Source organism: Crinia signifera, chromosome 2 (genome assembly GCF_055691185.1).
Source record: "Crinia signifera chromosome 2, ASM5569118v1, whole genome shotgun sequence".
NCBI classification, from domain to species: Eukaryota; Metazoa; Chordata; class Amphibia; order Anura; family Myobatrachidae; genus Crinia; species Crinia signifera.
Genome location: NC_139218.1, coordinates 382,458,474 through 382,485,107, shown reverse-complemented (window position 1 = coordinate 382,485,107; position 26,634 = coordinate 382,458,474). Strand labels below are relative to the sequence as shown.

The 26,634-nt window shown below is 47.5% G+C and overlaps 1 protein-coding gene across 1 annotated transcript in view; it reads left to right on the top strand.

Annotated features, from left to right (window-relative positions):
* Nucleotides 1–3,222: 3,222 nt before the first annotated feature.
* Nucleotides 3,223–26,634, top strand: part of TMEM135 (transmembrane protein 135) — a 250,577-nt gene continuing 227,165 nt past the window's right edge. Inside the window, exon 1 of the mRNA XM_083170175.1 lies at nt 3,223–3,533. Within this exon, the coding sequence (XP_083026301.1) occupies nt 3,393–3,533 (141 nt within the window). The 5' untranslated portion in view covers nt 3,223–3,392. The remainder of the gene's footprint in view (nt 3,534–26,634) is intronic.

Genomic DNA, 26,634 nt, shown 5'->3' with positions numbered 1-26,634 from the left:
TCAGCCCTTGCAAATTCAGATGCACGGATGTACACCACAGAGGGGCTTTGTAGCGGAGTTAGGATAAAGGAGCAGACTGGTGACAGCCAATAGGCGCTGCTCCGGGAGCTTCTGCGCCCACCCCACCCCTGAATCAGGCCCTTAATACATTAGATGGTGCCAAACTGAGCAATTCAAGTGTTGCACCGTTCGGCTGGGCACAGCCGCTGGCACTGACATGACTGTGCACCCAAGGGAGTCTAGAAGGCAAATGCAGGAGGCAGGTAAGGTGTGCCGACTCCTCTGGTAAGAGCACCAGCCTGGCACCAGGTTACTACAACATTGGCACATACTGCTGGTTTGCTTTGTATAGTTTTTGAGTATAGCATTCATGTTTTTTATTATAATTACTTACTGTTATAATCAGTGCTGTCCCTACATAGCAGTACCAATGATGCTTCAGGGTCTCATAACGATGCTTGTCCAGCTCACGTACATGATAATAACTCACTGTCTGAGCAGCAGATCACAAGATCGCTGAGCTGTCTCGTGATGCTGCTTCCTAGCTGACAGTATACACAGCGCACGCTGTCACCCCTCAGACCATAGAGGGTCACACGCTAATGCTGAGAGATCTCAACATTGGTAAAAGCCTGGGGGCCGGATGTATCAAGCTTCAAAAAGTGATAAAGTGGAGAGTGATAAACAACCAGCCAATCAGCTGTCATTTTTCAAATCCAGCCTGAAACATGACAGCTAGGAGCTGATTGGCTGGCTGTTTATCACTCTCCATTTGATCACTTTTTGAAGCTTGATACATCCGGCCCTAAAGGTGACATGCACTAAGCCATGTAAAGTGATAAAATGGAGAGTGATAAACCACCAACCAATCAGCTCCTTCCTGTCATTTTTCAAACACAGTCTGTGACATGTCAGGTAGGAGCTGATTGGCTGGTTGTTTATCACTCTCCATTTTATCACTTTTCAAGCTTAGCACATCTGGCCTAAGGCCGGTTTCACACACTCCGGCTCCTGCCGGACAGCGAAATCCCGCATGGCCAGGGAGCCGTGCCGCAAACAGTAGTTTATCATGGAGGGGATGGCCACAGCCCGGCAGCCGTCCCTTCCAGTGGTGGGATCCGGCTGCAACGGTGCGGCCAGGCCGTGGCGTGTGAATGGACACAATAGTGTCCATTCACAACTAATGTGTGCGGCACGGCTCCCTGGCCGTGCGGGATTTCACCGTCTGGCAGGAGCCGGAGTGTGTGAAACCAGCCTAAGGGAGCTATTTACTAAGGGGTATGGTTTTATTGGGTCGACCACTGAAGGCTTAGGTCGACACCTGAAATAGGTCAACATGCCTAAGGTCGACATGGGTGGAGTGCCGACACATGCATTAGGTGGATAATGGCTAGTTCGACAGTCAAAAGGTCGAAATGGGGACCACATGTTATGTATTGCATGCGCCCTACCGCCCGTGAAGGTACTGGGCAGCTCGCAAGGGATCAGCTGGCCATATACTGCTGCGACCACAATAGTGTATGGCCAGCTTACAATATGAGTTCTATTAAATATGAGATGTTGCTAAGGGCAATTAATCATATTCAATCTATTCTAGTTGTTCTTGGACAGGGGTAGCCAACTCCAGTCCTCGAGAGCTACCAACAGTTCACGTTTTCCAGCTCACCTTGCAGGTACACAGGTGAACTCACTACTTACTGACACATTTTAAAAAGATCCACAGGTGGAGCTAATTGTTTCACTTGCGATTCTGTGAGGAGATATGGAAAATGTTAACTGTTGGTAGCTCTCGAGGACTGGAGTTGGCTACCCCTGTTCTTGGAGGTGCCAAATAAATCATTAATAAATTCTGATCGGTCGCTATGGCAACATCCCATCAATATAACTCCCATCTTAGTAAATAAACCCCTGTGAGAGGGGGCTGATAAACTATAGAAGTTGCCGTCATTTATCTAGAACAGTTGATTGGTTGATTTTGGCACCTACTCCACTATATGGGTGGCACAGGTTTCTGGGTGCAAACACATGAACCCTGAATTAGCCGGACTGGCACAGGATACAAAACCAGGCTTCCGCAATTGACCACAGCTACAGCTTCAAAAATCCATTCAAACATAATATTGGCCCTTTACAGCTACAGTATCCCCTAGGTAAAAAATAATCGTAATGTGACACCTCCCAGGGCAAACTTTTTTACAGGAACTCTGGTCTGTAATAGAAAACTGGCAATCAGTAAAGTGCACCAACTTTGTGAGAGGGGTGTGTGTGACTGTAGTTTATGATTGGTCCTTTCACACACACCCCTGACACATGTCAGTTTTCCAATGGAGATGTAAAACAGAGGTGGTCCAGGGAATCAGGCACATAGGAAGGTGCAAATTTAAAGAAAAAAAATTGACAACTGAAATTTCACTTTATTTAGCACGGTGGCGCAGTGAATAACATTGCTGTCTCAGAACCCTGAGGTTTCATTTTAACGTCAGAGGTAAAATCCGAACAGTTGGGAGGTATAATAATAATGGTAATGTAACAGGAGTTCTTTCTGAAGATTGGATGTTGCCGATAGCAACCAATTATGTGCACAGCATCTATTTCCCCGCTGCTCTGCTAAGCGGAGCTGTGGGTAGCAGGGGGGACTCCCAACTGCCCCCACCGCGGGACAAAGCCGGGCCTGGGTGGGGTGTGGGACCGACCCCCAAAAATAGAGACAGTTGGGAGGTATGAAAGTGTGAGCTCCACAGCAAAGCATTCGCACAAAACTGGAGTGGCAGCTCCCTGTCTGCCACGTGATGTCACGCAGCCACCGCAGGGGGATCAGCACCCCAAATATCTGTGCATGGCATATATCACTCATATGGGGGAGGGGGGATGAGCACCCCTAATATTTGTGCATGGCATATATCACTCATATATGGGAGGGGGGATGAGCACCCCTAATATCTGTGCTTGGTATATATCACTCATAAGGGAGAGGGGGGGTGAGCACCCCCATTATCTGTGCATGGCATATATGACTCATATGGGGGAGGGGGGATGAGCACCCCCAATACCTGTGCATTGTATATATCAGGTATATATGTGGGTTGAGGGTCACTGGTATATAACAGAGCACACCCATTACACAGTGACAGGTGCCCCTGGATGAGACAGCTGAGTGCCAGTGACTGTATACAGTGTGCTGTCATGTGTGTGTCTGTAACTACCGCCCTCCCATCCGGGATGCACGCCGCGCGCGTCCACGTCCCATCCCGTGCCGTGCGCGCTCCCGGCCTCCCCAGGCCGCCCGGGGCTTTGTACGGGAGTAACCCCGAGCCGCGCTCCCAGCAGCGGGGGAGACCTTTACCCTCCTTCCCCCTCCCCTCTCCTGAGAAGCCGCGTCCCTGCACCGCATCATGGCGGCCCTCAGCAAGTCCGTCCCGCACAGCTGCTATGAGATCGGGCACACCTGGCACCCGTCCTGCTTCACCTCCTACCTGCAGATCACGCAGAGCGCCATGGAGGAGTCCCTGAAGATCTATGCGCCCCTCTACCTGGTGAGACTGCTGGGGGGGAGGAGGAGGAGGGGGCCCGGGAGGGAGGGGCCTGGCTGCTGCTGCCTTCCTGCTTCCCCTCTACACACACTGTAATATATATATATATATATATATATATATATATATATATATATATATATACTGCAGGGCATCCTATACATGTGTGCTGGGACTTGTAGTTCCACAATAATGCCTGGTACTTACCTGTCACCCTATCCTGGGAGTGAGGGCCATAGGGACACTATGCATGTCCCTATTGCCATCTTATGTCATGCTACTACTAGTCTATTGAACTTGAAGGGGGTCTCTTGTCTACCCTCACCTGCCCCTACATTTACCCCGGCCTCATATTCCAGAATCCCTGCTCTGGGAACTCCCATTGCGCAAATGCTGACTTCAGGACGTGCCATAGGCTGTTTCCATATAGATATTTGCGTATGCATATGGTTTGGCCCCGCCACATATACAGTACGACACTGGGGTATATAGATTGCTATCTGTAGAGTGGGCATGTGCATTTCATATGTGTGTGTTGTGCACACGTATGAACGGTGACCCTTCTGCATGCTCCTGGTAAATTAATGTAGGCCTCTGTTACTGGTTCCTGTGATTCTTTTATCCCGATACATTGATCCCAATTCCAGGTGTCACTTGGTCGCAGTTCTTTGTAGGGAACGGGTCATGGTGCTCAGATTAGTAGAGTGCATGCGTTGGATGCATGCTACTGACAGGTCGGAGCTCTCCACCATCTGATTGTGAAGCGCAAGGAAGGGCTTTCATTTTTCTTAGCTAAAGTCCAAAAGTTCATTCTATGGGCCTGATTCAGAGTTGATCGGGGAATTCGCTATTTGAGCGATTCTTGAATGACTGCATATGTGTTTAGATCGTAGCCTGCATGCGCGAGCCAAAACAGGGACAGAAAATGCTTATGGAACATACACGCAAACTGGTTGGAGGTTGGCTGGCAGGAAACGGGCGTTCGTGGGTGGTAATCAGACGTTTTCTGGGAGTGTCAGAAAAAATGCAGGCGTGGCCAAGCATTTTTAGGGAGGGTCTGTGACATCGGCTACAGCGTTGATCAGCCTGTGACTGGCAGGGTCAGACAATTGCTCTGGCTGGGAAAATTATTTGATGGTTCCTGAATTGCGCATGGGTTTGTGGATGTTGCCCTTAGCAACCCATCAGATTTATTTCTTATTTATTTAGCACCATTTAGAAGATATTAGATTCTAATTGGTTGCTATGGGCAACATCCCATCTTCAATAGAACTCCCATTTTAGCAAATTTGCCTTGAAGTGTCTGTATACATGTCGTTGCATCTCACATCTCACTTCGCAGTACATTTAAAAATCAGTTTACCCCTTTAATTCTGTCTTTTAACTTATTAAAAGTCATTTATCACAATGCAATTTGTCTCCAGTATAGAAGCCATAATCGGTGAGTTATTTACATAGGCCACAATGCATTTTATTCTCCAAAAAAATGTCTGTCTCTTGCAGAGCACAGTAATAGAAGCTCACTTTCACACAACTTTATTCAGATACTTCCCATTAGTAAAACGAACAAGCCAGGAATTCTGCTCAACACAGTGTTAGCACACTAACCTGCGCTTTACTGACAGACAGTATTCTGCCTCATGGATGTTAATCTGTCATTGTTACATGTATATTTCACGTGTGCCCCATGTGTGTATTATAACTGTATATCCCATCTGTGTGTGTGTATGTCAGGGTTGCCGACTTTCTTTTCCCGGAGAGGAGAGTTTCAGTAGCCGCTCAGGGGGCGGGGCTTAAGCGTGACATCACTAAGTCCCGCCTCATGCTGGTAAACCAGCGAATTCAGTGATCTCCGTGGAGGGGGGCGGGGCTAAAATTACGCGATTGCGTCGTTTTAGCTCCGCCCCCTCCTCTGAGACCCGAGGATTGCGGCATTTTAATGCCGCGATCCGGGGGACAGCGTGGGTCCCCCCTGAATCCGGGAGGGTTGCCCACCCTTCCGGGGGGCCGGGAGGGGGACCCGATTTTCGGGAGACTCCCGGAAATTCCGGGAGGGTCGGCAACCCTGGTGTATGTTCACATGTGAGAGGTGAGGGACATAAAACTTTGAAACCTTTTTCATTATTTTTCATTTCAAAGCCGCCCAGTGTGTATGCCCTGGTGATGTGCTATGCAAAGCCAGTGTGTATGCACTGAGCGGCTTTCCCCCCAGTGATGAACGCTCTCATCGCTGTTTATACACGCTGGGCATAGTCGCCCAGTGTGTATGGACCTGAACAGTCATTTCTGGTATAGATGAGTATTTATTTTGTACTATTTTAGTGATATGTTAATGCCGATTCGTAGGCCTCAGTAACCCATAATAAGTGCAAGTTCTTCTCTGCACTTGGCCGGAAATGTTATAGTAAAATAGTCCGACCGCGGGAACACTGGTTACTTGTTGGGCAGAGTAGGGAATAGTCAGTAATTACTGAGTACGTTTACTAGAACTTCTATAAAAAAAGGTATGGTGGAGGTGTTTCCATAGCAACCAGTCAGGTTCTAGCTTCTAAACAGTAAAAGGGGAAGTGTTGTGCATAGCTACAAATTATTTATTTATTAACAGTTTCTTATATAGTGCAGCATATTCCGATAGTTATACAACAAACAGGGACTTTACAGACAGTCAAAAGGTATGAGGGCCCTGCTCGCAAGCTTACAATCTATAGGGAAATAGGTATTGATACATAAGGATAGATACTGTTTTCTTTATTGCATCGATTCCATCAGAATGCAAAAATCAGGATTATAGCAACCAGATTTTATTTATCATTTACCTAGTGAAGAAAAAGGGGAGGGGTTGTACATATAAACCAATCAGGTTCTAGCTAACATTTATGTTGTAGAGGGAAATGGGAGGTGTTACGCATAGTAACCAATGAGGCTGTAGCTATTATTTTCCTAGTACATGGAAAGGGGAGGTGTTGTCCATAGCACCAATCAGGTTGTAGATGGCATTTGTCTAGTATAGGGAATGTGATGTCAATCTCAATAAATAGTCATTAGAATCTGGTTGCTATTTGCAAAGCCTTCTTAGGTGAATGATTGTTAGAATTTGGTTGCTATGGGCAATGCATTACCAGATGAATGATCATTAGAATCTGGTTGCTTTGAGCAGTGCCTTCTTAGATGAATAATTTTTAAAATCTGGTTACTATCGGCGATGCCTTCCTAGATGAATGATCTTTAAGGCCCCCATACACTATGCGATTTTGGGCCGTGCGCATCGGACTGGATCAGAAAGTCGGACCTGCATTTTGGTCTGTTCACATTGCTTCAGCAAACCGGCAATATTGCAGGTTCGCTGACGTCATCGTGGGTGGGGGAGCAGGCAGCGCTTAGAGCTGGCGCTGCTCCAAGCACTACCTCCTCCATAGTGTGAACGGGAAACGGGTCTCGACCTGATTAACCCGTTCACACCATAAAGCAACATGGCAACGAACCAGTAAGAACTCTTCTTTTTTTACCGGTTCGTATTGCCATGTTGCTACCGGTTTGCTGCACCCAGTAACCCATCGCATCAGTTACTGGGTCCAACCGGCATGAACCCGGTAATTTGGGTGCGATGTGAAAGGGGTATTAGTAATAACTACAGCTGTGCACCAGCTAGGTGGTCTGGGAAACGTGGACCGTCAGTAGATCTCGAGGACCGGTTTGGCCAGCCCTGCTATAGGTGATGCCTTCCTAGATGAATGGTCATTGGAATCTGGTTGCTGTGGGCGATGCCTTCCTAGATGAATGGTCGTTAGAATCTGGTTTCTATAGGCGATGCCCTCCTAGATGAATGGTCGATAGAATCGGGTTTCTATAGGCGATGTCTTCCTAGATGAATGGTCATTAGAATCTGGTTTCTATAGGCGATGCCTTCCTAGATGAATGGTCATTAGAATCTGGTTTCTATAGGCGATGCCTTCCTAGATGAATGGTCGTTCGAATCTGGTTGCTATGGGCACTGCCTGCACTAATCACTTTTTGAAGCTCTGTAAATCTTCCCCTGAAAGTGATGTGAAGACGCTGTGGAATTGCCGACTGAACAGGGTCCTTGAGAATTTGAAGCCTTATTGTATTTCTCGGTTTTGCATTGCACAATGTGTCACCTTTTTTTGACTGCAATGGATACTCCAGATTGGCACTGAACCAAGATGACTTTTTTGAACAAGTTGCCAATCTCAGTTGTGCTCTGGTTGTGGAGTCATTACGTAACCTCGCTCCTGTGGCCAGAATTTGAACTTAGCTGCTACACTGTTCTCCATGCTATTGGTTTGCTGATTAACAGCTATTAAAATAACTTAAGGCCCCCAAGCACTTATGTGACTTCTAGAGAGAGAAGTCGCATAAGAATTCCCTTGGACCAACCGGGGGTTACCGTGTGTGTGCGTCCTGCCACGTAACCGTGCCGATGGTCACAGCCACATATCGCCTCTAATAAACATTCATTGCTGTCTGCGAATTAAAGGCAGCTCACACCCAGTGTACCTGGCACTCGCAGAATCTGCCTAACCAGGTGCTAAACTGAGGAAAGAACAAGAGGCAGACCCCTGTTATGTGCACCACACAGGACATTGTGCTTGTACTCTTCTCACACACTGTCTCTTCCTGTCACTCTCCCCCTCATGCCTTCCATTGTCCCCCTCTGCCTCCCCCTCCCTGATGCTGACACCCTCTGCCTCTCCCTGTCACCCACTGCTGTATGGCATATTGTGAACTTGGGTTGTGGTGGAGGATGGGACCTAGTGTTTCCGCTAGGCTGTTTTAGCAGGGCGCTGCGCCCTGCCCGATTTTTAAAGGGCAAAATGTGCCCTGCCCCTCTAGCGGTGCCCTGCTAGAACAACCTGCTGCTGATGCGCATGGGGAAGCCTAGAGCCCATGTTGAAGCCCGGCGCTTCCCACTTTGGTGACGTGGCGGACTGGTCCCTGCCCCCTTTGGTGACCTCGTGGACTGGCCTGCCCCCTTTGGTGACCTCGTGGACTGGCCTGCCCACTTTGGTGACCTCGTGGGCTGGGCCCGCCCCCTTTGGTGACCTCGCCCCTTTCTTCCTGCCCAGCCCAGTTCCTAGAAGGAACACTAGGTCCCATGGTCTCACTGCTCACATGTTCCAGCACTGGTGACTGGTGCAAAGAGTATCTCCAAGAGCACACTGGAAACTGTGATGACCGGTGCTGAGGGTAGCACCGGTGCCCACTGGAACCTCTAATGCTGGGTACACACTAGAGCAGGGGTGGGCAACAATCAGCCCTCCAGCTATTGATGAACTACACAACCCATCATGCTTTGCCTTAGTTTTGCTATTTGGCCATGCTGAAACTGATGCAAGGCATGCTGGGATGTGTAGTTCATCAATAGCTGGAGGGCCGCTTTTTGCCCACCCTTAGACTAGAGGATTCCTGCAGTCACAATATACTGTAGCTAACTATATCGGCTGGGCTGCGTGAGAACGATATTGAGCGTACATACTGGACGGGTGACGTCACCCGTCCCCCGCTCCGCACATGCATTCGCTGATGATTGAGCTGTGTGTACAGAGGACAGGGGGGTCGCTAATCACCCGCTGACACTCGTTAGCGATATTGACTGTACACGCTGGACGATATATATGCGATATAGTCAACGATATATCGCCCAGTGTTTACCCAGTTTCCGACCCTGCTGACCTTTGCCATGTCGACCTATATCAGGTGTCATCCTAAGCCCTTTAGTGGTCAACCTAAAACATGCTGACCTTCATGCAGTCGACTCTATGCAGGGTCACCATCAAGGGGGAGCTGTGGGCACAGCTGTCCCAGGCCACTCTAACAGAGAGGGAAGGAGCAGGGACACTCATTCCGCCCACCGCACCTTGCCCCGACTGCCTCTGCTGAGCTGCTGCTGAAGCCCAGTGCTCCCGGAGTGCAGGTTTCTCCTTCACCTATGGATGCCTGGCTGCCATGTATATTGCAGCACTGTCTGGCAAGTAAGCCAATTGGAGCTCGCGTACCAGAAGCTGATTGGCTTACAAGTCTGCGCCATATTTTAAATGGCTGCCAGCATGTGGAGTTGGAGGAGAAGCCTGCACTCGGCGCATATTGGTATTCAGGTGGGGGACGCCATGACCCATACCCGGTGACACGGCTGCCAGCATGTGATGTTCTGACTCGGCACAAGCTCAAACCTCGTCTAAACAGCTGGTAGTTGGGGCATTGACTCATTTGGTTGCAATATATTATGGGGGTCATTCTGGTTGACTCACAATTTTGCAGCTTTTCGAATCCACTAAACGCCACCTGCCGTACGCACGCCGATTTTCCCGCACATATGCGAATGGATGTTTCGCATAAACATCCATTCGCCGACCATCGAATGATTTCTAAAGCGCTTGCGAATTGAAGACACTCTCTGGTGACTCATATTCGGTGGGCCCGCATCACAGACGAATTACCATGGGAACGCCCATGTCATTAGAAATGGACTCCAGGGCTCTGAACGATGACATCAGCATTTGTGAGCCCAAGAAAACTCCAATCAGCAGATTTTTTAAAGTCCCGTGTACCCAATCCCGGGTACGGGACCATTCAAACTGATCGCATCCCGGGTCGATTCCAGAATCTACCCATCCCGAGATGTTCATCCTGGGATATTCTTTCAAGACCCTTTTCACACTGAGCTAAATCCCGGGTTGATGCACGTTCATGTGCAAAAACCTGGGATATTTTTGCAAATGTGTTAGGGGCATATTATTTTAGCCACTTGTGTCACATTCCTTGGTTTTGGAGACCCGCTCCTGTTCCCCATGTCTGGTTACTCGCTGTACTCACCCAGCTCAGCCGATTCCCCCAGTGTACGTTCCTCAAGCTCGAGACTTATATCTACATTCCTCAGAATTTACTTTTTGAGATTGCAAATGATCTCGTTTTTACAATTCAGCCAAATTTTCATTCCTGTCTAAGCTGTAAATGTCCTTTTTAGGTTCGCTTTGTACAATGCTGCCAACTCTTTTCTGGCTGCACAAACCCTTAAATCTGTAACTCATTTTAGTGGGTGTTCTTCCCCTCCCTCTACCCTTTGCTGAAGAAATTGCAGATTACGCTCCATGCGCCACCCTAAAGCCATACCTGAGAGGCCCCAGAATCTGCACCCCATAGGACGCTTATTAGTTTTCTGGTTTTCGATTCTAATTAAGGCCACCCAAGTCCAATTCTCTCTGCACATGTTACATATGCCCCTCCCCTGCCATGCACCATGGTTTTGTCCATTTGAGAAGGAACTTGCCTTTGTGAGTGAACCAGAATAAGGGCCAGTATGTATGTAATGTATGTAGTAAGAAGACACCGCAATGAAACAATGGACTAGGTAGCACACGGACATGTGTGTGGGTAAGTCACGTGGACAGAAGGCAGCATTCGATGGCCCTTCACCCAATATAAGGTCTAGGATACGGTGTCAGAGTAGCTGATGGGATCCGGGAGACCAAGGGCAAAGATAGAGCTAAGGAGATAACAAGAGGAAGCAGGGTCCTGTCTGTAAGAGCTGGCGTAGTAAGCTGGGTGAAGTGATAAAGTGGAAGGTGATAATGCAGCAGCCAATCAGCTCCCAACTAAGTTTTCAAACCCAGCCTGTACCCTGGCTGCTAGGAGCTGATTGGCTGATGCATTATTACTTTCAACTTTATCACTTAACTAGGCTAAATACAACTTTATCACTTCACTAGGCTAAATACATCTGCCCTAAGGTGAGGGATGAACTTCTGGAGGATGCACTTGGCAAAAGAGCACGTGCAGGGAGGAATGGTACCTGGAGATCAAAGGGGAATTCAATTGCCAGCGATTTGTTTGCCCAGCCGTAGTTGGCGGTGGCGGGACCTCATTTAAAATACCCGATATTGTAGTGATAACTTTTAAGCCACATTGATGTGAATTGGGCCTGAGAACCAGGCTTCCGTAGCCGGCATTTAAACGCTGACGCAACGGCAATTGCCCCTTTCACCGGGCAGTTGCATTCCCCACTTAGAAGCAGGGCTGGAAGTCGCTAATAAAACGGTGTGTTGTGAAGGAACATTTTACAATCCCTCTTATGCACCAATAGTTTCTTTCCATGTTTTTCTTGTGCTACTGTACATTTTGTTACATAATTGCACATGGCAACCTACTCATTAATGGAAACAGCAATTATGTTTACAGATTGCCGGAAACCAGTATGTAAGTGATACTTTGCTCCAGAAGTACAGGGCATGCTTCGGCCTGACCTATTGTCCCGTTAAAGTAGGCGCATAATGTGTGTGGTTATTTGGTTTGGAAGATCCATCTTTTGGAAGTTTCATTTCCTCTAGTAGTGTATTAATATTGTACCCCCCGTTACCAAGAGCCCAACATTGGCCAACCGCACTTATTTATTAGGGTTTGGACTCCTGAGTCACTGACTTCTCCCAATTTCCAGTCTGTGTTTTATTTGGATTTAATGGGGCTGCGGAGTCTGACTGCTGGATGGGAGTGCGGCCACACACGCGTCTTTCCAGGATCGTACCTCTGTATCAGCCAGTCTCAACAGGGAAATGGTCTTGATCTATTCTAAAATTGGAGCCTTTTTTGGAAAGTCAGTATTTACTTACATATGATCTAATAGATACAAATCTGCAGTTGCTGGACCATAATTCCTCTTCCAAACAATAATTGATGCTTGTAGCTCGCCCTCTCTACAATGGACGGAATTATCGGTCCAGAGCCGAAAACTTTTGCAACGGACGTAGAATGAGTTTAATATAGCATCAAATATAACCTAGCGTTCTACAAAGACTGTTCAATCACATGCATCAGTCCCTGTGCCTGTTCGGATTATAGACTGTGGGGCATATTGTCAACGTTTACAATGCCAGCATACAGTTTCCCTGTATTCGTTCGCAGTCCTCAAAAAAAGTGAAATGTACTAAGCTATGCCACACAGCAATGCCCCCTGATTCACATTGTGGCACACATATTGGGAATTAATTTGTTTATCCCCGTGGCCACTACTTGATGACTCCTAACCGAACAGTTAAATTGTTGGTCTTTTTTGGCGCGGAGACACATTTCAGTTCGCCCCTACCCCTATTCTGCTGTGTGTGGGGGTGTGCGTGTGTTGGGGGGCACTTTTAATTTAGTGCCCAGCACTTGGGTTGTTTTTAGCTTAATCGGCTAAACTGGGTGTGACAAGCGATAAATAAGACCACAATTAAGTATGTTCCCCCCCCCCCCCCCCCCCTCCCAGATTTTAATTCACTATACATGGGAGAGCGATTAGAAATGTAATTGTCCCCATTCTGCCCAAAATTTATTTGCCACACAGTAGTGCCCCTAATTCACATTAGGCCACACAAAATGCCCAAATCACATGCCACATAGAAGTGCCATAAATCCTGACATATGGGCATGCACAATAGCTGTGACGGATCTTCAGTGATTTACATTAGAGCACTGGTTCTCAAACTAGGTCCTCAGGACCCCACACAGGTCACGTTTTACAGGTCAACCGATAGGTTCACTCATTATTCGTTGACACATTTTTAAAGATCCACAGGTGGAGCTCATTACTTCACTTGTGATTCTGTGAGGAGACCTGCAAAACGGGATACGGTCACTAGGTCTCCAGTAACTAGTATTGGGTCAACACCACTAGGATTGAAATGACTGAAGATCAACATGGGTTAGGTGGACAGCTCGTTAGGTCGACCTGGGGTTTTTCACTTTTTTTTTTAGCCGACATGTGCCGACAGGCGGTATTTCATGCCCTACCATCCACTAGGGCGCGGAGGGAGAATAAAATAGTGTTCCGAGCGTATCGAGGCACCGTGCCCGAAGCATGCCTAGCGCAGCATGCCATGCAAGGGGACACGGTGCTATGCTTCACTGTCCATGTTGACTGTGTCGAAATGGGGGACAAAAAAAGGTGAAAAACCCCATGTTGACCTTTTTGTTGACCTTCCCCATGTCGACCCAATACTTGTGTTGACCTAATGACCTAACCTATGTCGACCTTCATGCATTTTGACTTTCACTCATGTCGACTTTCTATCCAATGATCCCATTCCGGCAAAACATACACTGTGTGAGGACCGACTTTGAGAACATGTGCATTAGGGATTACCTTGGAAACGGGCTGTTGCCGGTGTCTCCTTTACGGTGACTCTTCCTTCATACATGTCAAGAAGATTCCTTATTACCTTCCTATACAGTCATACCGAATCTTAATTTTTGGGGACAGAGAACATCTAGTATTTAATCCTCTACTATACAAACCTATAGAACATTGGTGGCCAAACCCGGGCCTTGCAATTTACCAACAGTCCATGTTTTCCAGGACACCTGTGGATCTGTAGAATGCGTCGGTTAGGAATGAATCCAGCACATGTTTGAATATGTGCCGGTTAGTAATGGCTGCACCTGTGCACCAGCTGGGGGTCTGGACTGGTGGACTATTGGTAGATCTGGGGGACCGATTCGGTCAGCCCTGCTATAGACTGTAACGGCATTTTGGTTTTGGACCGATAAGAACATTACAATCTTTATACCTATAGGGTCCTGGCTTACTTTGGTGTATTTATTCGTATTTTAAATGTTCATATTCAATGACTGGGGAGTAAGAACAGATGGTTAGGATTGCATCAAACATGCACAATAAAAGGAATTGGATTGTACCGTTGGCCAGTGCTGAGAGAGATGAACATTTCCAGGGATGGATGTCAGAAACGTGGGACACTGTGCCAGGAAACTGGGGACAGTTCTGCTGTGATACGTTCTATCCATTTCTTTGCTGATGTAATGTTTCTGTTGTTTGTATTATACCCCTTTATCCAGCAAAATCCTGGGTCAGACTCGTGATTTTTTTTTACCTGGGATTTTTTTAGGTTGCCACTCTCTTGTCTCCGTTTCTACTGCACTGTATTTCCGTTTTTTTCCTGGGTGGGCATAGTTTCCACTGAAAGGGAAAGCAGGACACCGGCAGGTCGGTGGCAGCCAGAGGCACCGGCAAAGGATCTTAAAAGGGGGCCTCTCATTGGATGTTTCCAGCTCTGATTTGTTGGTGAAAAGGAAGGCAGTACCGCGGTGTGGACAGTTTAGCGGGACTGCCTCTTCGGTCTGCTACAGGGGTGTGGTGGAACTACAAGTACCCACTCATCCTGATGGACCCAAGGTACTTACATTGGCTTATACAGCTTGCTGTAGGGGGGGGGGGGGGATGTGCTGTACCTCCAATCTGTGTCACCCCTCTCATCTGCCCCTAGAACAGGCTTGTCCAAACTCTGTCCCTCCAGCTGTTGTGAAACTACAAGTCCCAGCATGCATTGCCACAGTTTTGCTATTGGGGAATGCTAAAACTACGGCAAGGCATGCTGGGATGTGTAGTTTCACAACAGCTGGAGGGCCACAGTTTGGACATGCCTGCCCTAGAATGTAGCCAGTCACCTGCCAGCATTGTGACCCAAGCCGGCTGACAGAACTGCTACCAATAGGGCAGGAATACTCTGTCATGGAACGGAGAACCTGGCCCATTCATTCCCACCTAATGGCAGCAACATGCCTCCATCTTGGGAAGCGAAGGCCACCGACGCCCCCAAGAGGCATCAAACTCGTAATCACTGATAGGCTGATGCCATAGAGCAACCGACTGTACATCAGACATGTAATGCACATGCGCAAAGGAGCAGCGTGTGCGGCAGAAGCTTCGCGACCCGAATCAAGCCCAGTTTGTACCTGTTTTTTCTATCAACTTTGCATCAGCCCCTGGGAATGTAAAACCAACTTTTGTAGCGGGTGATCTGTAGACCTGTTAGTAAACGTGCAATTCAGTCCCTGAGTCACATCATTAATGATGAGTGATTTAATATCGATCAGAAATGGATATTGAGTAAATTTACCGCCAGGGTTATATTGATCAATTATCAGATCTCTATAAAAGTTTATTGCGCAATAAGAAATGCAGCGTCGCAGGCATTTACAATGTGCATGCGGGGACATGGGCCTCGGTACTGTAAAAAGGTCTATAATGGGATCATGTGACTTACGGGATCGGGGCCCAATACAGCTACTGCATCGCCAGACCACATGTGCACGGCAAACCGTAATGGGGAGGGATCCTTTGAATCCCACTCCTGGATAATGTTAATATGCCTAGCACCCTCAAATAACAGTGGGGGTTATTCAGGTTGATTCGCAAGGCTGCGAATTCGCAGCCTTTCGAGTCCACCAAACCCCGCCCGGCGAACGACCGCCCCCCCCCCGCCGCCCCCTCAAAGTGCGGCTTCGCCCGAACAGCTGCAAATGGATGTTTTGCATAAACATCCATTCGCATGGCTCGGGTAACCGCCCACATCTTTCGATGGTCACCGACCATCGAATGATGTTTAGCGTGCACGCATATATAAGTGACTTTTCAGTTACTTACATTTGCGTGCACGCTGGCGTGGATCTGGGCGGGTAGCTGACATCCGGTGATGTCAGCTACCCGCCCCCCACACCCGCGTCACTGCCTCATTACCATGAGAACACCCAGCTTTCTCATGGGAACGCCCATGGAACGCTGGGCATTCCCATATGGTAATGGGGCTCATCTCCGCCCCCCCCCCCCCCCCCACGCACCATACGCCTGCACATGCGCAGATACCCGCCTGCGCAGACACGCAACATCGGTACTGCGTGCGAATGCACGCAGTACTGAATGGATCCGAATCAGGCCCAGTGTTTGCTCCTGGGGCCAAGCTTCGGAATATATCACTTGTTATATATTTAACAGTTTAGCAGCCTCCATAGAAACATAAGGGGCTGGTTTTGCTGTTGATAAAGTGGTCCCTCGTCAGGTATTAAAGAGTTCCTGGTGCAGACATTCATCGGATGCTTAATAGTTGTGAAAATGCCCATTTTCTGAGGGTAGCTCTCAAAATGATTTTAAGAAATATGGCCTTGGGGCATGATTCTGATTCACCTGCAAAATTAAAATTCTTTCTCTACTGGACAAAACCATGTGCACTGCAGGTGGGGCAGATTTAACATGTGCAGAGAGAGTTAGATTTAGGTAGCCTTGCTGTTTGTTCCCTATACGATCAGGATTGAATTGCACGGTACGCAAAACACATTCAATTCAGTGCTGGCTGTTTTTTTGAGGGAATAGCCGCTAATCCACCTGCTTTTGACGGAAACACAGCCAAACCGAAAGGTTTTGGCCATATTTACGGCAATCTCAATTCGACATGAAGAGATGCCAGATTGAGGCAGGGAAGATGGCGCCGGGTGAGCAGCAGCAGCTTACTAGGTGCCGTCCTCCAGTGCGCCGCTGCCCGTACCCACCCACCGCCTCCCATACCTACCCGCCGCACTCACAAGTCTCGCCGTGAGAGCAGCTCATCCGGCCCTGTCCAGGCTCCGTCCCGGCTCCCGCTGCCTCCAGCCGCCGCACTCACCCGGTCTCCGCGTCGCCTGGGCGAGCATCAATCAGCGACTTTGGTTTTGCTAATTTGTTGCTGAAAATAACTAAAAAAAAAAAAAGTTTATTTGGTGATAATAGAGTCTTTATAGTTTGTTACTAATTGGGAACAAAACAAGATTAAAAAAAATAAATAAATAAACAAGTGTGTGATTGGCTATTGCCTTCTAAGTCATTTACAGGAATTACTGTCATTCAGAGAAATACGACTTTCATCACGAGTCACCTTTATTCTGATTGGATGTACCGTAATGAGGTTGCGCTGCTTCCAGGTCATATCGGTCATTTGCAGCGGTTACATGTGATGAATTGGCGCCGTCATCCTGCAAAGCCACCGGCAGACTGGATCCATTATCTGTAAAATCTACTGTAGAATCTTCTAAAAGTTCTGAAAAATAAATATAGACGGGACTTGGGTGGAAGCTGCCAAGTTTTAGTTCCATCTGTGATTCCGTTCACCCCCACCCCCTCCCCAAACATGTAATCCACTGAACGACTGGATTTTTGAACTAAATTCCTGCTGAACGCAAATGTCTAAAGCTGTCATAGGGGACAAAAAACAACTAATGAAAGGAACTTAGAAAGGAACTTTAAATTCCAGCGGGCTTTAACAGTCCTACTTGCGCGGATTGTGTTCTTGACAGCGGATTGCTGGGGCTCCGGAGCGATTCGCCCCATTGCCATTTCTACCTCTCTGGAGACAGGGTACGAATTTCAAGTAGTTGAGAAAGTTGAAGCCGTATTAGTTCTCCTTATTTATTAACAGTGTCTTATATAGCACAGCAGATTCCGTTACAGTGTCTTATATAGCGTAGCAGATTCTGTTACAGTGTCTTATATAGCGCAGCAGATTCCGTTACAGTGTCTTATATAGCACAGCAGATTCCGTTACAGTGTCTTATATAGCGCAGCAGATTCCGTTACAGTGTCTTATATAGCGCAGCAGATTCCGTTACACCGTCTTATATAGCGCAGTAGATTCCGTTACAGTGTCTTATATAGCGCAGCAGATTCCGTTACAGTGTCTTATATAGCGCAGCAGATTCCGTTACAGTGTCTTACATAGCGCAGCAGATTCCGTTAGCGTCTTATATAGCGCAGCAGATTCCGTTACAGTGTCTTATATAGCACAGCAGATTCCGTTACAGTGTCTTATATAGCGCAGCAGATTCTGTTACAGTGTCTTATATAGCGCAGCAGATTCCGTTACAGTGTCTTATATAGCACAGCAGATTCCGTTACAGCGTCTTATATAGCGCAGCAGATTCCGTTACAGTGTCTTATATAGCGCAGCAGATTCCGTTACACCGTCTTATATAGCGCAGTAGATTCCGTTACAGTGTCTTATATAGCGCAGCAGATTCCGTTACAGTGTCTTATATAGCGCAGCAGATTCCGTTAGTGTCTTATATAGCGCAGCAGATTCCGTTACAGTGTCTTACATAGCGCAGCAGATTCCGTTAGCGTCTTATATAGCGCAGCAGATTCCGTTACAGTGTCTTACATAGCGCAGCAGATTCCGTTACAGTGTCTTATATAGCGCAGCAGATTCTGTTACAGTGTCTTATATAGCGCAGCAGATTCCGTTACAGTGTCTTATACTGTATAGCGCAGCAGATTCCGTTACAGTGTCTTATATAGCGCAGCAGATTCTGTTAGTGTCTTATATAGCGCAGCAGATTCCGTTACAGTGTCTTATATAGCGCAGCAGATTCCGTTAGTGTCTTATATAGCGCAGCAGATTCCGTTATATATATAGCGCAGCAGATTCAGTTACAGTGTCTTATATAGCGCAGCAGATTCCGTTACAGTGTCTTATATAGCGCAGCAGATTCCATTACAGTGTCTTATATAGCGCAGCAGATTCCGTAACAGTGTCTTATATAGCGCAGCAGATTCCGTTACAGTGTCTTATATAGCGCAGCAGATTCCGTTACAGTGTCTTATATAGCGCAGCAGATTCCGTTACAGTGTCTTATATATCGCAGCAGATTCCGTTACAGTGTCTTATATAGCGCAGCAGATTCCGTTACAGTGTCTTATATAGCGCAGCAGATTCCGTTACAGTGTCTTATATAGCGCAGCAGATTCCGTTACAGTGTCTTATATAGCGCAGCAGATTCCGTTACAGTGTCTTATATAGAGCAGCAGATTCCGTTACAGCGTCTTATATAGCGCAGCAGATTCCGTTACAGCGTCTTATATAGCGCAGCAGATTCCGTTACAGTGTCTTATATAGCGCAGCAGATTCCGTTACAGTGTCTTATATAGCGCAGCAGATTCCGTTACAGTGTCTTATATAGCGCAGCAGATTCCGTAACAGTGTCTTATATAGCGCAGCAGATTCCGTTACAGTGTCTTATATAGAGCAGCAGATTCCGTTACAGTGTCTTATATAGTGCAGCAGATTCCGTTACAGTGTCTTATATAGCGCAGCAGATTCCGTTACAGTGTCTTATATAGCGCAGCAGATTCCGTTACAGTGTCTTATATAGAGCAGCAGATTCCGTTACAGTGTCTTATATAGCGCAGCAGATTCCGTTACAGTGTCTTATATAGCGCAGCAGATTCCGTTACAGCGTCTTATATAGCGCAGCAGATTCCGTTACAGCGTCTTATATAGCGCAGCAGATTCCGTTACAGCGTCTTATATAGCGCAGCAGATTCCGTTACAGCGTCTTATATAGAGCAGCAGATTCCGTTACAGCGTCTTATATAGCGCAGCAGATTCCGTTACAGTGTCTTATATAGCGCAGCAGATTCCGTTAGTGTCTTATATAGCGCAGCAGATTCTGTTACAGTGTCTTATATAGAGCAGCAGATTCCGTTACAGTGTCTTATATAGTGCAGCAGATTCCGTTACAGTGTCTTATATAGCGCAGCAGATTCCGTTACAGTGTCTTATATAGCGCAGCAGATTCCGTTACAGTGTCTTATATAGAGCAGCAGATTCCGTTAGTGTCTTATATAGCGCAGCAGATACAACAAACTGGGTATTTACAGACAGTCAAAGGTATGAGGGCCCTGCTCGCAAGCTTACAACACATACTTGCTCACAAAATATATAGATTTGGTCTTTACATTCAAGGCATGTACTATGTAGCTATTGCGCATGACTTAGGGCTTGTACATGTGGGTCGTGCGAGGCTCTGACTGGTGAAAGCTTATATTAAACCTTTTACTTGTCCTCCTTTTACTAGAGCATTACTAATGTACTCTGGGCATGTGATTTAGGCAAATACATTCACAGCGGGGAATTTGTACGCAGCCCAATGGCAAATATGAGAAATTGCTGCAGCCACCTGGATTTATATTGAGACGCAAATCCCTGTGTACTAAGATGCAGTAACTATTGCAGCTGTATACTAGCTGATTAGTCTCTAGAACATGGGGCATAATTCTGACCACATCACTGGGCTGCTAATTTTTGGAGCCCTGAGATCAGGTATACACCGCCCAGCCAGAGTGCAATCCCGCCCCGTGCAAGCTTGCGGATTGCTAAACACGGCTTGAGAAAATTAGCAGGATCGCCATCGAATGATTCCGCAGTGTGCGCAGTCTGTGTGTAGTCCAGGACTTACTCAGCGGCTGTGATAGAATTAGGCTGATCGGGGGCAGAGCTGATGTCACATGACTTCCCCTCACACACCTGGGCACGCCTGCGTATAACCTGACACTCCCAGATAACAGCCGCTCACCATGTAATGATTCCCCAGTGTGTGCGTAGTCCAGGACTTACTCAGCGGCTGTGATAGAATCAGGCTGATCGGGGGCGGAGCTAATGTCACATGACTTCCCTTCACACACCTGGCCATGCCTGCGTATAACCTGACACTCCCAGATAACAGCCGCTTACCATGTAATGATTCCCCAGTGTGTACAGTGTGTACGTAGCCCAGGACTTACTCAGCGGCTGTGATAGAATCAGGCTGTTCGGTGGGCAGAGCTGACATCACATGACTTCCCCTCACACACCTGGCCACGCCTGCGTATTACCTGACACTCCCAGATAACAGCTGCTCACCTTATAATGATTCCCCAGTGTGTGCGTAGCCCAGGACTTACTCAGCCGCTGTGATAGAATTAGGCTGATCGGGGGCAGAGCTGAGGTCACATGACTTCCCCTCACACACCTGGCCACGCCCCTCACCATATAATGATTCCCCAGTGTGCGCAGTCTGTGCGTAGTCGAGGACTTACTCAGCGGCTGTGATAGAATCAGGCTGATCGGGGGCGGGGCTGGCGTCACATGACTTCCCTTCACACACCTGGCCACGCCTGCGTATAACCTGACACTCCCAGATAACAGCCGCTCACCATGTAATGATTCCCCAGTGTGTACGTAGCCCAGGACTTACTCAGCGGTTGTGATAGAATCAGGCTGTTCGGTGGGCAGAGCTGACATCACATGACTTCCCCTCACACACCTGGCCACGCCCCTCACCATATAATGATTCCCCAGTGTGTGCAGTCTGTGTGTAGCGGCTGTGATAGAATCAGGCTGATCAGGGGGGCGGAGCTGACATCACATGACTTCCCCTCACACACCTGGCCACGCCTGCGCTTTCCCTGACACTTCCAGAAAATGTCCGGTTCTCACCCACAAACGCTGCTTCCTGTCAATCACCTTGCGATCAAAAAAGTAGCAGGATTTTATTGCAGGACGGCCTCGTCCATGCGTAATTCAGGCCGTACACATGCGCAGTTCATCGAATATCGCCCGGCCTGCAAATTCGCAGCTGTGAAATCAGGTACGAATTAGGCCCATGCACTCCACCTTGTCTTAACTCGCCGCACTCTCCCCGAAACCTCTAATCTTACAAACACCCCCAGAAACTGACCTCTTCCAATTTGCTGGTATCCGGGTAAATGACAAACCCTGTTCTAGGTTGACGATCAATAGACCAGCCCCAAAAGGTCGGCATGTACTGTACAAGAGAAACATTGACACACGGTCGACACAAGCAATTTTGTATACTACATGGGGATGGTTGACACATGAAAAAGTCGGCATGAGCTTTTCACGTTTTTCCCCCACTTTTTTGGACTTCTTCATACTTTACCATCCATGTGGACTCCTCTTCGGAACAGTAAAGTTGCACCAGCGAACACGGTACACTAATTCGGGGGGCATTGCTTAGGTGTCGACGTTGACATTTAAAAAATTTGAAAACCGTATGTTGTCAACCCTTTCCATGTCGACATTTTGCTTGAGTCAGCCAGCATATTATTGGATTGTGGGAGGAAACCGGAGGAAACCCACGAAAGCACAGGGAGAATATACAAACTCCGCACAGTTAGGGTCATGGTGGGAATCGAACCCATGACCTCAGTGCTGTGATGCAACAGTGTTAACCACACCACCCGTACTTCCCATTATACTTATATGTCAACAGAAGGTTCCATAGTGCCATAAGTAGGGGATAGCATACAAGAAATCCTAATTTGGAACATTGGGGTAACGGTTAATGCCCCCCGCAACATAAGGTGTTGACTGACCATACGCATTTGTGAGGCGATCTCTGCATGTCGGAACATCTCACTACAACTTTAATGATCGTTGACAGTAACTGCAACTCAATCCCATTAAGGTTGTAAATCCCGCTCTCCGTGTGGCAGACAATGGGAAAAGCCATACAATCCTCCGTATCAAGTCACCGGTTATGACGGAATCCATAGGAGTTTGAAAATGTGGATCTGGTTGTAAACAAGTTGCAAAACTTTTAGAAGGTGGTTTCAGATCTTTCCAAACTGCGCGGTATTACATATCCAGTCCGATGCCAAGACCGATTTAAAAGTATAACTGCCACGGTCTTTAGCTGATGCATTTGGCACCGTATAAAATATTGCAAACCATTCCAAAATAAGGCCATTTAAAAATAAAAATATAAAGCAGAAAAAAACAAAACAAAAAAGTAAGATAATAAACACTACCAGCAACTTGATAACTGGCAGAACATTCCACAATCATCCTGCATTAAAAAACATTTTTCATTTGGGTTTGGCAGCCGTTCCTGAAGAGGGGGGTACGCAGCCAACGAGACACTGTCCAAAACCATTTGGATGTTTAGTACAAAGCAGGAACGTTATTCGCGGTGCAGAAAGGCTGGGTTTAGTAGGGGGTCTGGAAAGTTTTAAGATGAAGGTATTTGCACTGATTTTTGAACGAAGAGTTTCTCATCCTTCTAGTGTAATTACCCAATTTGTCGGTTATATGGATTGTTATTGAGCCAGTCTTTCAGGCTTATTATATATGCATCACCTGGTAGAGCTTCCAAACGGGCCCAGACATTCTGCTTCTTTCTGTGCTTTTATGTGGATCAGGTGCTACGTCTTTTGGAAGAAGGCTTACTACCCGTGTCACATTTAGGGGCCGATTCAGGGATTGCGTCTGCGCATTCCTGGATTGGGGCAGCGTTAAGGTGCTCGCTTAGCAGCCAATGACTGCTGCTGACATACAGATGGAGTGGCTCCATCCGCCGCCAGCGGAAGGAAAGGGGCGCGCGATCATGAGACGCTTGTGCGCCCCGTTCCGCCGGAGCCCTCGGCCGCTGGTCCCATGCCACTCCCCGCAGCCCCCACCGGCTCCGCCCACACCCTGCCCGTCTCCCTGAAGCGGAGAGGGGCATGTGTGTGAGACTCACGCATCCACGTCAGATGGAGCACCTCTCCGCCAATCTGGCAGTTCCCTGCGCTGGCTGAGCGGCGCGCCATCTGTACAGTGAATGGAACCAATTTGTGTTTCCAAAATTTTTTTTATCCTATCAAAGAACATCATGGGGACTTTGGAGTGGGCAGTTCTCTGTGATGTCATGGCACCATGCTCCTCTGGGAGCGGATAACTTTTTGGGGCCCATTGGTACCTGCTGGGCCCTATGTTGCCTTCTTGAAAAGACTCCTCTGTATGCCTATTATTTCTGTGGGGGAGAACAGAAATACATGAAAAAGTGTGATTTTGGGTACCCAAGCTGCAGTTTCCACATGCACCCAATAGCTTAGATGGACTCAAACGATAGCACTGGCCACCGTACTGCGCTTCCAGGGTCTGTGGCACAAACTACAAGTTTTTTTGCATACAGCCAGATGTGAATTTGCGCTGTCAGCAAATACAGCCGATTTGCACGCCCCCCCCCCCCCCCCAGTCTGATCGCATAGTATCAGACCGTACAAGTAAGACTTGTGTGCCATCTGAACAGCAAAACCACCCATAAATCTGTCTGTGACCTTTGGGGAATTTGTAACGGACGTTGCTGTCAAACAAATGGATTAGAAAATAAATGGCGTTGCACAAAATATGCACAATGTTCCCATAGCAAAGCAAACATGACATTTCCGATCTAAATAGTTCCTCGACCTTATTTATGGAAAATGGCAATAAAATATAACAAGTTGGATATATAATATTGAATCATTTAGACGTGGGGAAGTAGTTACATAGGTATACGGTCATCGACACATATTGGGTCAACATGCATTGTGTCAACCACTGGAGGTTGACACATCAAATAGGCTGACATGGCTAAAGTTGGAAGGGTCGACACAAGCATTATGTCGACAATGGCAAGGTTGACAGTCAAAATTTCGACATGAGGGTCTCATTATTTTTTAAGCCGACATGTGCCGCCAGGCGGTATTTCATGCCCTACCATCCACTCAGGCTTGGAGGGAGAGTAGAATAGTGCGCCAAGCGCATCAGTGCCATGTGCCCGAAGCTATGCGAGGAGACGCGGTACACTTTGATGCAGTCCATGTCGACTATGTCGACATTCGGGACAAAAAAACATTCAAAAAAATCATGTCGACATTGCCATTGTCAACCGAATGCTTGTGTCAACCTTCCAACCTTATTGACCTTAGCCTTTATCGACGTATTTAATGTGCCAACCTAAGCCATGTCGACCTTCAGTGGTCGACACAGTGCATGTCACCTAAACCTGTTAAATAGATGACTGATGCTTTTGCCGAAGTTCATGTTTTACTATCCTGCTTAAAATGAAAATGCTTCAAAATATCATTGCTACCATGTCGTCATTCTCTTGTCAACATGTCTCTGTCGGCATTTTTGCCATCGGAGCACCACTATCGGCCAAACACGCTGAACCCTGGAGGCGAACATAGCGGCAGGCCATCCCGCATTACCCTGTGATGCTCAAAGACTAATAACGGGAATGTGTCAGGAGACTGATAAATTCACAGCGCTCCGAGACTATTAGTTACAGTAAAACAACAGGTCTTGTTTTACACATTCCTACATAGGCATCGCAGGCCGCCGCACAGTGGAAAACTTTATTTAGTTAGTTTATGTTGGATTTAAGCTCAATTCCTGAGATCCACATGGGAGTCGCTGGAACTTTCTTACGGAGTGTACGCAAAGGTCACGCCGTTCACCGCCAGGAATTTATGTGCCATTTCTCTTGTGACTAAAACCAGCCATTTCTTGACTAATGAGGCTGCTAAGAAATTAATGGCTCACCATCAGCTAGGAAAAATAATGTTTCCTGTTAAAGGGAACGTTACTTGTTTGGAGGGCTATATATTCGGCCTTTCTCTTGCTCCATCAGACCAGGGTCATAACATGTTCTAGATGCCTCCTGGGGCAGACTGATGTTCCAGCAGGATAGTTTGACAAAGAAGCACATACACCGGATATAGATGAAGTATTGGTCTTTATTTTGTAGCAGGTAAACAGCATACCAGGTTAACAGCATAGGCAAGGAAGGTTCCAGCATTGCTGCATACAGGTGTCACAGCATAGAACAAACTCTTCAGAAAGCTCCAGTGGTCCCTACTGTAGCCATACCCTGGCCTATCACCTGGGCAGCTAATCCACCGTCAGCAATTACTTCCTGCTCTGGAAAAACACTTTATCAGGAAGCCACAGGTGCTGCTAATCAGCCCAACCTTTATCACATCAGTTTTCCTGCTGCTGCTGTAAAACCTGGACCGGATCCACCACATTACTTTCATGTGTAAAGATGCTGTCCCTGCCACACTAGGTTGGTGCGGTAATAGGGGCACCAGTTATGAGTTTTTTATTCATTTTGCAGCGTGAGATTATTAAAATTATCAGTACTCTTTACCTAGCACGGCGCCCACGATTTTGATCGTGGGCATCGCAGGTAAAAAAATCGCGAGCATCGCGGCCATTGAATGCACTAAAAATCGGGTCCGACGCGATGCCCGCGATTTCCCATAGGGAACAATGTTAAATTTCTCAATTGACCCGATTTTACTGTTCAATGCCTCAATTGACACGATTTTTCCATAGGAAACCATGTTAAATGGCCCACAGAGGCCAAATAGGCACCCTGAAGTGTGAAATGGCCCCCACAATTGTTAACGCCACCCCACGATCAACGTCAACCCGAAGCGTGGCGAGCGCAGCGGTACGCGTCCTACGACCTTTTCATACCCCCACTATCCACGTCGGCGTGGAGTTGAGAATAGAATAGTGTGGCGAGCCCGAAGCGTGGCGAGCGCACGCGGATACCTTCACAGGTAAACGCGTCCCTTCGCGGGCTTCACAGGTATCCTCGTCCCCTCGCGGGGCTCGCTGCGCTCGCCATCGATGACCGCGATGGGCGCCGTGCTAGGTAAAGAGTACCAAATTATCTTCTATAATTTAGTGGTGATAATTTA